General features: G+C 41.5%; 1 protein-coding gene across 1 annotated transcript in view; it reads right to left on the reverse strand.

Annotated features, from left to right (window-relative positions):
* The window catches only part of HDAC5 (histone deacetylase 5), a 92,344-nt gene that overhangs the window by 31,070 nt on the left and 45,477 nt on the right, over positions 1–15,797 (reverse strand). Inside the window, 3 exon segments of the mRNA XM_042475727.1 lie at positions 312–534; positions 2,103–2,234; positions 13,096–13,208. Of these exon segments, the coding sequence (XP_042331661.1) occupies positions 312–534; positions 2,103–2,234; positions 13,096–13,208 (468 nt within the window).

The following is a 15,797-nucleotide window of genomic DNA, read 5'->3' on the forward strand; positions in this document are numbered from 1 at the left end:
GTGCAGGAGGAAAAATGTACTACTCAATTGCTGCTACTGAGAACCAACCAAGGTGGAAAGAGGGGCTTCATGTTTTAGGGGACAAAGTATTAACAGAGATAAAGTCACATGGAGCAAGCCTGATGAATAGCCAGCAGTGCTCAAACCAGCACAGGAGAATTATGCCATCAACCTGTATAGTGATACCCCAACCAACCCATCCCTCAGTTGTTCTAAGCTTCTGCCAGCAGCAGTGGCTGAATATTACATTCCATTTAATACAAGCTGTCACTGCATTGATATATATCATGGCACCTTCATCTCTCACTCACCAGCAATTAGTGTATTCTGCTGCCGAGCCTGTTCAAGGAGCAGGACATGTTGAAGCAAGGATGCATGACCGTGGTTGTTGGTTTCCCCCTCAAGGGCAACCCCCAGAAGGCAACTGGGGATGGACGACATGCTCAGGAACTTGCTTGTCAAGGCACCCCCCTGGCGCAATGACTGGATGGCCTGGCGCTCTGCTTCCTGCTGCGTGGAAAGATTTGGTGAGGCCTAAAGGGGAAAAGACGAGAGTCCTTGTAGTTACCATGGAAGCCCATAGGCTGCCAACTCTCAAGAAGCTACACAAAATCTAGAGCTTGGAAAAAGTTACTTTTTGGGTCTGCAACACCCAGATTCCCTCAGCTAGCACAGCCAGAAAAATAACTTTTCCAAGCTCTGCACAAACTGCACTACTCACCCTCTGCCCCTCCCCAGAAGCTGCCATTGTCCTGATGAGCCAAACCTTTGAAATCTAATAGGTTACATACAATATTTAAACTGTGACTAAACAACCTGATTTCTGTTGCATCTGGAGCACACAAGCACAACCATGAGCTCTTTGTAGCTCTTGGGGGAGGAAAACAAATCACAGTGGACACCAGCAGAATGTGAAGTCTGCCAGTCAGCTATTTCCAACTTCTGATGCTGAAAATAGCCAAGTTGTAGAGTAGGCATGAGTACCACATGTCCAACACGAACCAAGTTCAGTGCCTGTCACCAGACGGAGGCAATAAATAGGTCACAGCTGGGAACCAGTTGTTGTGTGGGAAAACAAAACCTGAAGATGGAGGCTCTTTCAAGAGCAAAAGAAAACAAAAAGAGGAGGGATTTTAAATCCTATTTTCGGTGGATCATCATCATTTCCCTTCACAGGGGAAGTTCAAAATGTGTGGGGGAAGGCACTGGAATAGGAATAAAACAAGAGGTTCTATTGGACAGAGGTTTTAACCACTCATAAGAGATATGTGGTAACAGTGGAAAAAAATTTGAATGGTTCTTTAAAAATAGTGCATTTGATAGGTAGCAGATGTATGTCAAAGAGACAGAAATATTAGTTATAGAAGATGTGTGCCCACACTACATGGGTGTGATTGTAGAACAGGCCAATGGTTTGTAAAAGTCTGATGGTGCTTTTTAAAAGGTTAATGATATAGTCAATTTGGAATAACAAGCCATTCAAGCTTTCTACAGATTGCAACTATAACATAAGTGTCTGTTGCAGTAGCTGGAGAGACCAGAAAAAACACTCTGAAGACACACAGAGATAGGCACGTAGGAAGTAGTCAGCTCTCCACAGGAAAGCCAGCAGCTCAAGGCAGCAGGTTTGTTTTCTTTCAGAAACTGGAAGGAGATTTCTACAATGTTTCACAATCTGACGTCTTTCTTCTTCTTCTGGTTGTGGCACCATGGTTGTGTCATCCTCCTCCGTAGAGGCTGGTAGGCAGGGGAGTAGAGCCACTCAGGCACCAACAGGTGAGTAGGCAGGGAAGGTGAGTTGCTGCCATGATTTGCTTCCTCCTCCCTGGGGACGGGGTGTTTTGGTAAGATAAGAATGCAAACCTCAGTGGAAAGGACTACATGGAAAACTGTCTAGATGTAGAAGAAGTAGCTGATATCAAACTATTTACCAGAATTATACATGCAGCTACTGTTAGCCTATAGTATTTCGAAATGTTGTAAATAACTTGCAGGTCAAAGAATAACTACATTAGGGAGAACTTAATGGTGCCTGGCCTGGTCTCAACCGCCCACTCCTATCCTAAGTTGTCCATGAGAATTTTTGGCTACGACATACTCACATTGAGGTGCGAATTTGTCACTGTGACGGTAGCCTGAAGTCCCAAGGAGATGTTGGGCAGAGATGGGGAAGTGTATAAGCTGAGTTGGTTAGCCGACCCATCCATATTGACAGCTCGATGTTGAGGCAGCATCTGCTATATAAAAGGAAACATAAATTAAAAGGCAGGAATTGAAAGACAGTGTGAAAAACATAAGAAGAGAGCAGAGGTTAAGAATCTGTAACAAAGCATGACAAAGGATGTTTTGCCTCTTCCGCTGGTTTGCTTCTACTAATGAGGCAAGAGACTACTGGGCTATATACTTGGCATATAAGTTGCTTATTTGTTTGTATTTGAAATCAATATGCTATTAAGACAATACATAAAGTAACAGTAGGTAGATCCCAATCCTATATACAGCATGTGATTTCAGAAGTCAAACAAAACAGAGATGCTCCATTTGCAAAAAAAGAAGGCAAACAACCAGTTAGTGTTTAATTTATGTATTTGTGAAGATAACATTAAGCTAGCCTTCCCCAAGTTGGTGCTATCCAGATGTGCTAGGCTACAACTCCCATCATCTTAGTTAGAACTACCATTAATTTTCATGCTGGGGAAACCATCCCTCAATCCAAATGAGTCTAAGTTTAACATATTATGCTGTTCTGTGCCTTTAAGCCGTTTCTGACTTATGGCAACTAAGGTGAACCCATCAAGGAGTTTTATTGGCATGATTTGTTCAGAGGGGTTTGTCTTTGCTGCCTTCTGAGGCTGAGAGGCTTATTATACCTACTAAGAATTTTGAACTCATGTCACATTAAATATGGCTAAATATTGTGATTCTACAGTCAGTTGTACAATCTCCTTAGACTCTCAAATGCACTCACTCCATTTTCTGAATTATACCATTTTTGTCTCAGCTATATCCTTTCATTATTTTCTGCAGCAAATTACTTGTATGAAATTTTGTCTCTATACAACTTTGGTATTCTTTGGCAAAGGAAAATTAGATGTACATTTTCCCACAAGGACGCATAGTGACACCGGTAAAAGGAGAGTAAAATTCCGTTGCATCAGCAGAAGTCAACTGCAGTATTCTCTTCTTAGTTACACGGTTCCCACCAAAAACTATGGGACAAGGCAAAACTGACTTTTCACATGGAAGCCCATGGGTCTCAGTCTGGATCCAAATAGTAAAATGGAACATCTTGAATAGAGAAATTAGCAAAGCAATCTTCCAAGTTCAATTTGTGTAAAGTGAAACAACAGACAGCTAAAAGAGCATGATGTCTTGTTCTTCAATTTACAGCACTTAAGCCCGTTACAGACCACCAAAAAGGGGTGGTCTTGGGCCGCTGCCGGTTGCAGCGCGGAGGAGTCGCAGCAGCCAAACCGCGTGACTCCTCTGCGCTGCAAAGAAGGAGCGTGATTTTCACGCTCCTTCCGGCAACCCGGAAGAGATGCCACAAGTGCCAAAGCGCGCATTCACAAAATCACTTCTGGGCTGCGACGTGCGGAAGCAGAGCGTCCGCTACGTCAAAATGGCGGCGGCCATGTGGAACAGCCGCCACCATTTGTTACAGACTCTGTCCATAATAGGGTAAGGGGCGTCTGGAAGAGCCGCCCCTTTTTTAAAATGGGACGTCCTAAGGACGTCTCTTATGGCGGTGTGTAACGCGCCATAGCAAATTTTAGGTGTTTTCTAAATGTTGAAGAATCAATCATTTGTTCAAAAAATCAAGACTCAAAATAATATTGCTCTCTTCCCAGCAGATAATTTGCTCAGCATTTGAGAGTCAAAGTTTTATAATAGAAAATGCAAGTATTTTTGGTGATACCTTTATAATAAGGAACACAGCTCTGGAAAATATATCACACGCAAAAAAGTGGCAGAGAAGTTAGAACTTGATATACTGGGAAAAGGTCCTGATGGGGACAGATAATTTGGGGTTGACTACTATGCAGACAACAGCAGAGAAGTGATAAGTTTTGAAGCACAGGACCTCCTGAGGAAAGTACAAATACATGAAAGAGCTGCAGTATACACAGCACAATGCAGAATTTATTAGATCAGCACAACTGCAGTCCTAGGCATATCAAAATGGAGTACGTTTTCATAGAATCATAGAGTTGGAAGAGACCATGAGAGCCATCCAGTCCAATCTCCTGCCATGCAGGAAATCTAAATCAAAGCATCCCCGACAGGTGGCCATCCAGCCTCTGTTTAAAGACCTCTAAGGAAGAAGACTTTTAGTGAAGTCAGTGGTGCCTACTTCTGACTGCATAGGTTCAACTTCGAAAAGACGCTGAACTTTACCAAAAGATCTACAGACAGTTGAAATGCAACTTGAAACTTTTAAGTAGAAATGTACAAATTTTGCATTAAAATGCTACCATTTCAATTACAGGAGTGAAGCGCTATCTCTGTATCAGGATAAGCAAAGTGTGACCCACTTGATGCTGTCATGATAGCTACAGTCCAACAACATCTGGCAGGTGACATTTTGCCCATCTGTGTTCCGCTGTCTAATTTCTAGGAAACAATAAAACTGGAAATCATTGTTATCACCCCATTCACTTGTCAGAGCCAGGAGGGGATGGCAGTTGCTCATATGATCTGGCAGATGACCGCTAATGCTTTAAAACGTCTCAGAGGTGTGCTCCTCCACATTTTATTTATTAAAAGGATTCATCACAGAATCATACAATCAGAGTTGGACAAGATCTCAAGGGCCATCAAGTCTAACACTCTGCCATGCAGAAATATAAAATCAAACCACTCCCAAAAGATGGCTATCCAGCCTCGGTTAAAAACCTCCAATGAAGGAGACTCCACCACATTCCAAGGCAGCCTACACAAAGGGGTAAAACTGCCCATTTGTTTTTATAAGTACTAGATGCAACGTGATACCCCCCCTCAAAAAAAAAAAAGCCCCTTCGGTTAGCTCTTATTATCAATGGTCAAAGACACAAATGGGCAGTTTAACCCCTTCAAATATTTTGTCTACAGTCTCAAGATACATCTGCTGAAGTTGCACAACCAGATTAGACAGTGCTGTGGATGACTGTATCAACACCACCATCAGGTTCAAAGCCACTAGGAACAACTAGATCTATGTCATTCCTGGCACATCTGCCACAGCAGACTACAAGGGCTCTACTGTATCCCCAGCAAGGTTTGAGCTCCATGACCCTTTGATTACCTGGAAAAGCTCTCACCTGTTAAGTAAGATGGGCAAACAGAGGAGTAACAATTACCATGCTGGATGGGGATGATGGGAATCATAGTCCAACCAGGTCAGAGAAGGCTGATATTAGCAGTAGTTAATTATGTCCAAGCCTATCCAACAACAGGTATCAACAGCCTCTTGTGAGAAAACATGATTAGTCATTATGGACACTATCCATACAAGGGGGGGTGGTAAAGTGCTGTTTATACTAATGGCAAAATATAAATAAACTAATGGGCAGGAATGCCAACTGCTGACCCTTCTCAAGCAGCAAAATATGTGAAACCAGTCCAGAGGCTGTCACATAGATTATGTTGTTAATGCACTGCACCACTATTCCAAGCATTTGACAGATTACAAGAATGGTTTACAATCTGTGAAAAGCATGATGCAAAAGGAAAACAGAATAATGGCAGGAAGAGGAAAACAAGGGAAAATTCAAATTCACTAACTATTTCATAGTGTTACATAATGAAGTTACATAATACCCTGGTGGGATGCTCACTGCAACAGACAGTTATGGGAAGGGAGGAGCCAAGTGGCAGCTGGTCCCAGCCAAGCTGATGGAGGGGGCTTTGCTGCGTCACCTTTCCCTCTGATGCAGCCAAGTGGAATTAGATGCTGAGGGAGAGAAGTGATGCTTATGATCTTTACTGCTAAAGAGAGCAAAAAGCACCAGTTAGCTAAGATACAAGGCCAAGATGCTAAAATATTCATGTCCAACATGCAATGATGGATTCAAGACGAGAGCTAGGGAAAGTTTCTTTTTCTGCATTGTAACTGGCCATGCTAGCTAGCAAACTCTGGGAACTGAAGATGCTCTTATTCAGGTGCATCATAACTTCACATTAAGAGCAAAAGGATATTTTAAACCAAGGCTGAGGAATGACTGGCTCTCTGGATGTTGGTGGAGTGCAGGATGATGCGAGTTGCAGGTCAACCGCATCTGGACTGCTGCCCATTCTCTGCCTGTGGTTTAAACATTGCTAGTTGTGAGGAGACCAAGAGATAATGTTAATGAATACTGGGGGCAATTAGTAAGATTTTTAAAGAAAATACTTAAGACTAATGTTTGTGCTAGCTTTTATTAATGTCCAAAACCACAATGATCACAATACTTTATTGCCCCAAAAGAACAGTGGCAGGGATTGCATATGCTAAGTATCAGAAATTATGACAGATTCTTAGTGTTATATAAAACTGTGAGATTCAGCAGCACTGACTATTCAGAAAGGTGAGCTAAAAATAGTAAACAGCAGCAGCAGCAGCTATTGGCTGTCAAAGTTAACTAAGGAATATGCAAAGTTACTAAGTCTGAAGATTGTTGTCCGTCTTCAAGTTGTTTCCGACTTATGGCCACCTTAAAGCAACCCGACCCTATCGTGGGATTTTCTTGGCAAGTTTCTTCCATGAGGTTTTTGTCATTGGCACCCTCAGAGGCTGAAAGTTTGTGCAACTTGCCCAAGTTCACCCAGGGGGCTTACATAGCTGAGCCAGGATTTGAACCCTGGTCTCCAGAGTCATAGTCCAATATTCAAAATATTACATCATGTTGGCTCTGAACTTGGAGATATAATAATAGAATCATAGAGTTGGAAGAGACCACAAGAGCCATCCAGTCCAACTCCCTTCAAATATTTTTAGAATAACAACCAAAAAATGCATGGATGTGCAAGTTAATGTCTCACAAGCAACAACATAATAGTATTTGAGCTGGCAATTATGTTGTCCATAACATACCGGGATAGGGTTGAAAACGCTAGAGCTTAGTTTCTGGATTGTATTTCTTTCATAGCCTATTGCAGTTCCTGAGCAACCATTTCAGACTAGGAAAAAGCAGTATCTCCTTAGAACCGCACAAGATTTTTTTTAATGCTTTACAGATTCTTGATGATACACTGTACAGGTTTTAGAAGTGAAGTAAAAGAGAAGTTAACTCACTTTCTCTACTCTTCTGTAATCGATAACTTCTAGGAACCAATCTAGCCTTACAAACGTAGTTCTTCACTTGGCTGATGTATCCATTTTTAAAATGTGTTATCTTAGGCATAAACCTTTTTCGGGGGGGGGGGGGCTACAACAAATGCACTTGTATTGCAAAGCTTGTTACAGTAAAGCAAGAGTGGGCAAAGTGTGGCCGCTGTATGCGCAGTTCACAATCAGGACAATGCCGAAGGGTGAAAACAGTTGTAATCCTGGTGAAATTTCTCAAATTTCTGCAGAAAAACTGGTGTTTTTCAAGCAGAAAAGAGTTGTTAAAGGGTTAAGGACAAAACCCCAATTGTTCCTTCTATTGTCTCAAGAGAGCACCAGCCAGCAGGTGGCCTTTTCTCCTCTAACAATGGGAACCATCCTTAAGAAGCCTACCAAATCCTTGTGACTGAGGGAAGGGAGGGTGGAGCTGCCATATGGAAAGTAATTACATGCCCTTCTGGTTGGCATCTCAGTCTTGCAGATGTCAAGACTAGAAGAACGGCAGGGTGCATAATAAGAGACAGTGAAAAACAGAAAAGGATATTCTTGGTTTCTCTGCTCTTGTTGTTGTTGTGTGCCTTCAAGTCCTTTCCGACCTCAGACAGCAAACCTATCACAGGGTTTTCTTGGCAAGATTTATTCAGGGAGGGGTTGCCTTTGCCTTCCTCTGAGAGTGTAACTAGTCCAGGGTCACCCAGTGAGGTTTCCATGGCCAGGTAGGCATTTGAACCCTGGTCTCTCAGAGTCCTAGCCTAACACACAAACCACAACATCACACTGGCTCCTGCTCTGCCTACCCAGAAATAAAAGTTTTTCTCCTATGATGTCCAAGGCAATCATGAAGCTTTCTTATCAGGTATTCTGAAAATGTCATCATGAAGAAACTGATTATGAGTAGAATCATGAACGGCTTTTGGGAAAGACAGAGTCAGCACTCTACCTTACCTTAACATCTTTCTATTCTTAAAAGCTTGTTCAACAGAAAAAGATGTATGTACAAATATGGTCCATACATGAATCAACTTAAACAGATCAGAACATGGAACAGTCTAAATCAGGGATGGGGAACCTGTAACAGATTTAACCACATGTATCCACAGCATCCTATTGCCAGGTCCTTGGCTTCCTCCTGCCCCACTCTTTGCCCAGAAATTTACATATATGGTTCGCATTCACATAAAAGGGAGATTTTTAAATATATATATATATATATATATATATATATAGAGAGAGAGAGAGAGAGAGAGAGAGAAAGGTGATGTGGAGTTGGCTTGGGGGTAGAAGTAGCAGATCAGGAAAGGACAACTCTATCCTCCAGAGCATTCTAATTTATTTAATTTAAAGACAGAGAAAAGGATAATGGGAATTTTAAAAAACTTAATTACCACAGGGGTGTGTGTGTGGATGGCTCTAGATAGGAAAATAGAGAAAGGGGGGAGGGGAGAAAGTGTGAAGAAGAGGAAGAGAGGAGAACTAAAGAAAGAAGAGAAGAAAGAGAGAAAAGAAAGAGGGGAGAAAAAGAATAGGACAGAGAAACGAGGAAGAAAGGAACAGAGAGGGGAGAAGAGAAAGAGCAAGAGTGACAAGGGAGGGAGAAAGAGGAGGAGGAGAAAAGTGAAGAAAGCAAGCAAGAACAGGAGTTGGAGAAAAATAAAATGGATAACTTAATGCTAGCTTTGAGTCAGGAATATTTTCTAATCCTGTGGATTGACACACAACATTTGCAGACTCCTTAGTCACACTCTCATTTCTTTCTGCACTCATAAGTTGAATTTGCCTGTTTTATTGAACCATTTCCTGTATTGCTATGTATTTTATTTGTATTATCCTATCATTTCTTAGATTGTACGCCATAGACAGGTTGACTCTTTTATATTTGTTGTTTTTATGTACAGCACTGTGCAAATCTACAGCGCTATATAAATATAATAATAATAATAATAATAATAATAATAATAATAATAATAATAATAATAATTTGGGAATAAAGGATCACCTTTTCTTCCAACTTTCCCCCCTGTAACCTTGGGGGGGGGTTGTCTTTTTTAATGTATGATTTGCACCTTGGTTAATTCTTGGTTTCGAGCCGTCACCATGGGGGTCAAATAAGGGATATGTTTATATTCTCGCTATTATTTCATAAGTTTCATTTTTTTTTCTATCCAGCCCTGACATATGTACACAATTGCACCACTCCATAATATTTGCTTCAGACTGGTGTGCGGGGTGGGGGTATGTTCCTCAGTAAGGACAAAATGGGGGGAGAATACAAAGATGCTGGTGCTTTGTAGACTGTCAGGCTTGAGACCAATCCTTTGCTGTCCAGCAAGTCAAGACCCTAAGCTTTCCACTGCAGCATTTTTATTTTGCAAGGATTGAGAGGTCTTCACCATAGCTGATAGGGATGAGCAAGGACCAGGGAATCTCAAAGGTTCCCTCACCCTGTTTGGTCACTGATAGACAATCCAATTTCACCCATCCACCCTTTTATTGCAAAGGTGAAAAGAGAGTTGGCAAGAGAGCGTTAACCTGGAAATGAGTCCCACTGAAGTAAATGAGGGTTACTTCCAAGTAGACAAATGTAGGACTGTACTGTGTAAAAACAGAGATAATGCAGAGGAATGCACAAATAAGGGAGAGATAAAGCAATGTTTAAAATATAAATAAGCACAATACAAGCACACCATTTGACAAGATATTTGAATCTGAGCATAGGAATATGTGTAAATACACTTGGCCCTCCACATTTGCAGCTTTGACTTTTGTGGCTTTGAGTAATATGTTCCCTCTAGGAATTGCTAGGTTCTCCAATGCTATTCTGCCAGGCACTGACCAGAAGTTGTGTAGGAGAACTTAAAAGTTCCTAGAGAAAACACTTCTTTAGGCATTTGTAGGTCCTCCAGCATGATTCTATGATCAATGCCTGTCAGACATTGATCATAGAGTTGCACTGGAGGACCTGGAGATTCCTAGAGAGGTGTTCTCCTAGGTAAAAAGAATAGTGTTTTTTTAATTTCTGGGATTTCCACACTCACAGAAAGTTTTCACCTCTAATCCCAGTGAATGTGGAGGGACCACGGTATTAACAGAAATAAAAATATTTCTTGGAAAAGTGCACATGTGCATGCATGGGGGATTTTTTTTAATGGATGGGTTGCTGCTTATATTGATCCATGTGTCCAAAACAATAATCATTTTTGTGTCAATGAAACATCCACATCTACATGCACACTGCTGGTATGCCCTCTTACTCCAATTTTATTCTTGTATGTGGCTCCCAGGACAAGTTCAGAGTCTAACTAAAACCATTAGTGTGACATGCCAGGGACAGACCAGGATGAAAAATAAACTGAAGTAGGTTCAGAAGAAGCTCAGAATATGTTGTTGTGTAGAGTCTACCCCTGCCTAATTGTGCAAGCCCCCTGTTGTCCCCAATGGTGGCATGTTCACATGGCCGCACAACCATTAGGGACAACCCCCCTTGTTCCTAGTGGTTGCATGGCCGCATGCACACACCACTACTGAGGACAATTGGACTTGAGGTCCCACATATTTTGGTATCCACAAGGGGGTCTGGAATGGATCCCCCGCAGATACCAAGGTGCCTCGTACAGCTCTTCAGAAATTTCTACCAAGAAAATTCCTCCATTGACATAAAAAAAACCCATCTCCACTCCTGTGTCAACGCACTAAAAACCTACAATGAATAAAAAAGAATCTCATCCAAATATGAACAATATTTTGTTCTGTACAATTAATAAATGGCTTCATTGAGACATCAACTCAAACTATGGTTAGAGGAGTGATGTTAACTCAGAAACCATGGCTTGTGACTATATGGCCCATCAAAACAAACAACCTGTTTGAAGTGATTTTATATGCTATCTAATTCTGGCTTAGAAAGTTGTGAAGAAATTAAATGAAACATGAGTAATTAGTGAAGTGGCTGAATCAAAGAAGTTAGGACAAGTTACTTTCTGAACTATAGCTCCCATAATCTACCAGCAGTCACACTATCCAAACATAACTTTTTGACACTGTGGTCTGAACTGACATACCACATTTCAAGCCATCACCCAGCCTCAACAAGCTACCAGACCAGACTTCTGTTTTTCTAAACTTACAAACCTGAAGACAAAGAAGAAAACAAAAGGAAACAAATGGTTTTAATCTACTATTATCCCCAAAGCTTGGGAAAATTGGGTTATTTGGATTGTAGCACCCAGAATCTTTCAGACAGCATAGTCATAGCTATTTTGGTTGGAAGATATGGGCAACTGTTGTCCAAAAAAGTAAAGGTCCTGAGGTATGCTTTTTCTGTTGTATGTCGATGTTTGAATTAAATTGTGTTCTTCTCTCAAATAATAGTTTGGTGTAATGTTTTAAAAGAGCTTCTATTACAGGCCAGTGACTGCCTAAGTTTGTCTGTGGCTCTTTTCTTTTAAAGTATCTGGTGTTTTGTTTTGTTTTAAATGGCAACATCTTAAATGGAGGGGAAAAAAACCTCTGCATCTTCAGAAACACAGCTAAAAATAAACTTGAAAAATCACAACTCACCAAGGGACCCCTCTCCTTTTATGAGTCATTCCTCAGCAACCAGCAAAAGTGAGTCTAAGCAATTTCTATTTTGTGTTGCTGCACCTCTGTTTCCATCCATTTGCAAACCATTTGCAATACAACCATCCCTTAAACTTAATTATATACCCGGCACATAATGTGGCTGGATGAGGCAGGGAGGGGGAAGAGAGGTAAATCTCTTTCAACTCTGCCCACAGTGGTCTATCAGAATAATATCCCCCAGTCAGGTGTCCTATCCCACAGTCCAGAGAGTCTGAGTGTGTTTATTTGAAGGTGGGTTCCTGGGACAGATTTGGGATTCTGTTGGTATACTGCCTACCCTATTGCTCAACAGTCTCCCTGCCTGACCTAGCCAAGGTAGTTTGGGGGGTGGTATTAGAGTCCTCAAAGCTTTTGATGCTGGAGTACTTCAACACTCATGCCAAGGCTGCCCTATCAAGAGTGGCTCAGGACTTCATGTCGGTCATGACAATCACGGGTCTGTCCCGAGTGGTATCTGTTCCACTCACGCTGTTTGTCATACTCTAGACCTTGTTTTCTGTACAGGATGGGATTATGATTTGGAAATGAAGGAACTTTCTACTCTCCCATTGTCATAGACAGATCATCTCTTGATAAAATTTAAAGCCCCTGTAGGCATGTGATGGTCTGCTCCAGGAGGCTTATGGATCCGGATGGATTCCTGATGGCTCCTAGGAAGTTTCCTGCTGCCTCTGCAAATGATCCTTTCAAACCTGACTCCCCTCTAGAACAGGGAAAGATCAGGGTAGTGGTCCCTGGCTTTCTAAGGAGCTGTCAGCAATTAAATGAGTGAGACAGAGACTAGAGCGATACTGGCAGAAAACTCAGAGCAAGTCCAACAGAAAACAAGCCTCTTTGGATTTCTGAGAGAGACTGATTATATTTATGTTCCACGCTTCCTCCAAGACATTTGGGGCTGAATACATAGCAGGCTTATCTCATTTTTATCCTCACCATAACCCTGTGAGGTAGGCTTTCAGGAGACACAGTGAAAAGGCCCAGATTCAACTACTGAGCATCATGTATGTGCAGAATTTGAATTCAAATCTTCTCCCTGTAAATCAAATACCCCAAAGACATAAATTCTACATTCATGGCAGGGGACGGGGGTGGGGGAAAGAAGCACAGGAGGGGGAAATAGCACTGGGAGTAGAGACAAGGGGAAAGGCACAGCCGTCACTGGTTTGGCCAAGTTGTTTCATGAGCCTTACCTCAGTATGGATATTAGGCACTGAGCCTGTGAGCCCATTTTCTGTGATGGCGCTGTTGGAGCTGTTTGGGGAGCTAGGGCCAGACCCAGGGGCACTGTTGCACATTGAAGACACTGCAGAGGGGTGGGGAGTGAAGAGAAAAGAAATTGCTCCCAAGTTAATCAAATGTATACATTGACATGCTAGTTTAGGTTGTTAAGAATTACAGCTTCCAAGCTGAAGCTGCATCAAGCTTCAAGTCCTCAAGGAAAATTTCTGAAAACATGCAATCTCAAAAACCAGAGAGAAGCTATTGCTTTGTCCTTTCCTTTAATTGCCCACCCCCGTCCCACTGTTCATATAAACCTTCAGTCAATTCCACCCATTTCTTCCATATCTTATGCTCTCCTGGAGAAAAAAAACCCCGCTGTAGATTATGCTAAATCAGGGATGGTCAGAATATAAATCAGAATCTTCTCCTAGACACCCAGATTATTTATTAGTAAATAATTACAGCTTTTTGATTCCCAATGGGTTTGTTTTTTTTAAAGAAACAGTGATAACAAAAGTGTTCTTCTCCTCCAAAATTAAGCAAGAATCCTTATGGGCAAACAGCAGTAAATTCTGTGAATGGAATGCTTTGTGAACAAGCTCCAGGTCTGGTAGACAACAAATCACTAGGTTGAGCATATGCTCACAGGCACCTGGTTCGACAATTCTGTCTGTTATCCTGAGCCACTATTGTAAACCTAACTGTGACTGATAGATCCCAGGGGTTCAAGTGAAAATCTATATTAAGGAACCAAAACTAATAACCCAACAATAATTTATGCAGTGAAAGAAAGGTAGCAGAAATCCATGCGCAGTATGTCCTAGTTCTTCTTCCTGATAGCTGGGAATTGTTTCACATCAACATTTCTACCAAGGTACCACTGCATGTTGTTACAAAAGATTCTGAATCATCCTGGAATTCTAAAAGCACTCCGCTTATATGAAGTGCAATCAAGCACTAAATCACATGCAATGTTTACCAGTGGAGACACATGGGTAGGAATGGTTAGCAGAGGTAGGAAAGGTATTTTCCAGTAAGATCAATTCTCATTTTTATTTATTTCATTTGCAATAATGAAATGCTTATACAGTACTGTACTTCCTTTCACTGCACCAGATTCAGGGTTGTGTACAGAAGGGGTACAGTAACCAAATGCTGTTAGACTCCAAATATTGTTGGACTACAGTTTCCATCAGCCTCAGCCAGAATGGCCAATGGGCAAGGAGGATAACCTAGCAACATCTGGAAAGTCACAGTATTTCTTAGTTACATTTATATCTCACCTTTCTTCCAGTGAGCTCAAGGCAGTGTGGATGGTACTCTTCTATCTCCCACCCCACACTTTAACCGTACAAGAACTGTAGGAGATTGTTTGGCCCAACAAGGAGTAACTGACCCATGTTTACCCAGTGACTTTCATAGGCCAGCGGAGCCCCAAACGTGTAACTCCCAAGACCCAGCCTCAAACTCTAACCACTACACTGTATTGGATCTCTCCTGGAATTTTTGATGAGCTTCCCAGGAACTGCAGAATTTACTAGCAGTATCATGGAAGAAATTAGTTATATTTAAATGACCAAATTTACACTTCATTCTTTCTAGAATCTGGAGAACAGAGAAGGGGGAGAATATGGGGAGCATGGGTCTCTCCACACAACAGCTTTGGAGTTTTTTTTTTCTTTTTTGACAAAACTCCAAAATTTGTTCTGAAGCTTTAATTTCTTGAGGAAGTCTACATTTTGAGCAGCAAATATATTTAAAACTTGCTTACTTTTTTTCTCCCCTACTTCTGTGTTTACATCCTCTATTAATATTTTAAAAGAGGTACACATAAAAACTGTAGTCCCCAAGAAGGAGCCTCAACCCACTGAAAACTCATGTACTTATGTAACAGCAGACTGCCAGCCTGCTGCTGTTGCCTTTTGCCAACTAAAATAAAAATTCTTTCAGAAGCAGCAGATGCTTCTGGATTATATACCAGGTCATCCCTGCCCCCACCACATCCCAAATAAAATGGCCATCAATCAGATTACAACTGTCTGGATTAATTTCTTAATTTGCCACTAGCACATTTGAAGGAACTGGAGGGGGAAATGCTTGGCTGCATTCTTTATTTAGACATTTGTTTGCTGTTCTAATCTGCTCTTGACTCCCTCCCCTCAGATCAGCATGGGTTTTAGGAATCTATAAATGGATGTTGCTTGTTTTGATAGTTACATGGTCATATCAACAACCCAAATGATTTTACTCAAAATATTATTCAGACCTTCTTTCCCCTTCCTTTACACATCTTTTAAGTCCTTCTTATAATTCCTTATCATTTTTACAATTTCTAAGTCACGGGGAGCACTGGCTAGTTGAAGTCTACTGCTTATAAACTAACCAGAGCCTCCCATGACCGCCCTAGGAATTATGATTATACAGAAAAAACCAAGATAAAACCCAGTTTGTTTCAAGCTACAATTTAGGCCACAGCTTCTTGATTCAGATATCAGAGAATTTGAGATAGTATATAACTGCAATGTACTCCTCCTTAGAATAGAAAAGCCCTCTGTGTGTGTGTGTGAGAGAGAGAGAGAGAGAGAGAGAAGAGAAGAGAGAGACTGGAAATGCCCTGGACCAGGGTCACAGAAGGCAAGCAGCCAAAGTCTGATGAAAGTCAGCCAGTTGA

This window comes from Sceloporus undulatus, chromosome 6 (assembly GCF_019175285.1).
Source record: "Sceloporus undulatus isolate JIND9_A2432 ecotype Alabama chromosome 6, SceUnd_v1.1, whole genome shotgun sequence".
NCBI lineage: Eukaryota > Metazoa > Chordata > Lepidosauria > Squamata > Phrynosomatidae > Sceloporus > Sceloporus undulatus.